Source organism: Octopus sinensis, linkage group LG5 (assembly GCF_006345805.1).
Source record: "Octopus sinensis linkage group LG5, ASM634580v1, whole genome shotgun sequence".
NCBI classification, from domain to species: Eukaryota; Metazoa; Mollusca; class Cephalopoda; order Octopoda; family Octopodidae; genus Octopus; species Octopus sinensis.
Genome location: NC_043001.1, coordinates 84,656,300 through 84,658,098, shown reverse-complemented (window position 1 = coordinate 84,658,098; position 1,799 = coordinate 84,656,300). Strand labels below are relative to the sequence as shown.

The 1,799-nt window shown below is 33.5% G+C and overlaps 1 protein-coding gene across 1 annotated transcript in view; it reads right to left on the bottom strand.

Annotated features, from left to right (window-relative positions):
- Positions 1-768: 768 nt before the first annotated feature.
- The window catches only part of LOC115212201 (S-crystallin SL18), an 18,787-nt gene continuing 17,756 nt past the window's right edge, over positions 769-1,799 (bottom strand). The window contains exon 7 of the mRNA XM_029781039.2: positions 769-1,348. Coding sequence (XP_029636899.1) covers positions 1,184-1,348 — 165 coding nt within the window. The 3' untranslated portion in view covers positions 769-1,183. The remainder of the gene's footprint in view (positions 1,349-1,799) is intronic.

Here is a 1,799-nt window from a genome sequence, read left to right as displayed (position 1 = left end):
AGGGAGATAACCGTTTCGTCATAATATGAAGCATGAAACTGATATTAAGGAATTACACGGAAATATATTTATATAAAACTAATATTTCTTTATCGTTTATTTTTTTGCTTCAGTTAGTGGATTGCAGCCATGCTGGGGTATTTTCAAAAGTCTGGTCCTTAATCTGTCTGAGCCTTTTTGCCGAACCACTAAGTTTCAGGAATGTAAACAAATTAACACCGTCTATGAAGTGGCACGGGAGGACAAATAAATACACAAACATGCATGCACACACACACACATGTATTTATACATAAATGCACACAGATACACGCGCGCAATTATACACACACTAACACGCTTGCACGCACACAGCGAGGTTTCAGTTTCCACGGTTTGGTCAGCTCAAGGCTGCAATAGCAGACACAGTGGGTCTGAACCCAGAACCATGTGGTTGGGAATCGTCTCTAAGTTTTTGCTTTGTTTTGTTCATATAATACTATGTTAAGTCTTTTTTTTTTTTTACAAATTTTCAGCATGACATACTCCTCAAAGAATACTGCGTTACTTTAGTGTATCTATATTAATATTGGATACAAAACAAATTTAAAATTGGGAGATTTTCACAAAGGTATTTTGGTTGACGTTTCAATGATTTGGTTAGAAAATTATATAAGGCATTCTACTATCTTACCAAAGTATTCATATGGAAATGCTGATTTTGTAAGTATGGTATTCATAGGCACAATACATTAATAACGAATGGAACAAATTATGATGGGAAATAACTTTTTTTATTAATAACACTATTCTTCTTAACATTATAATATAATAATAATTATTTATGGTATATGCATATAGTAATTATTATTATCATTATTATTATAATTAACTTACAACATTTACAGAGATGCCACTGTACAAATACGTTTTGTATACAGATGCTTCTGTGTAGGAATGTGCAGCGTCCTACTAAAAATTATTGCGACTAATTGGAAAAGAAAACGTCAGTAAGATTTCATGCATCGGCTTGCGTTTTCTCATCAATTCTCACATAATTCACGTGACACATCACTTCAATTCAACTCAAAGGGAACGGTCTCGGTTTTTTTAGGTTTCCAAATTTGAATGTCCATGTTCTTCGTTTACAGTGTAATATCTAGGGGTTTCATAGGGAGAAGTCGATATGTTTGTGGTTAACGATTTAGAAAGAGGATTGGTGACGTCTCTTAATATATGGACTGATTTTGCAGTGAGCGCATACTCGGTCTCTCAGAGCCCTCAATTTCGGGTAGTTGTTCAAGAATGATGGGTTCTCTTGCAGGGGATTCTCCAAAGCTGTGTAGCACATCATATCACTCATAGTCATCTACAATACAACAAATGGAATAGGTCAATAAGATTTGTATATAATCATACTGAACACATATTTTCGGATGCCTATCAATATCTAAAACTATTGCAATGCTAAAAATAATCATATAAGGTACATATAGATCGTTACATCATTATGCATTTTATATCAAAGTCGCATAACAGCCAATTAATGTTACCTAACGGTGTCACGCTGATATCTCCCACTACTAGAAATGTATATTAGCAATCATCGGGCACGTCTCAATAGAAAATATGAACTCTTGACATCACCATAGTTTTCCATTTAGTTGTGTCTGATGATTGCTAATATGCATTTCTAGTTGTAGGAGGTGATTAGTTTGAAACCGTAAGATAAAATTATTAGGCTGTTATAAGACTATATTTATAATATTATATAAAAAAAAATGTATCTAGTCTATTGCTTCATACACAAGTGTTGGTTT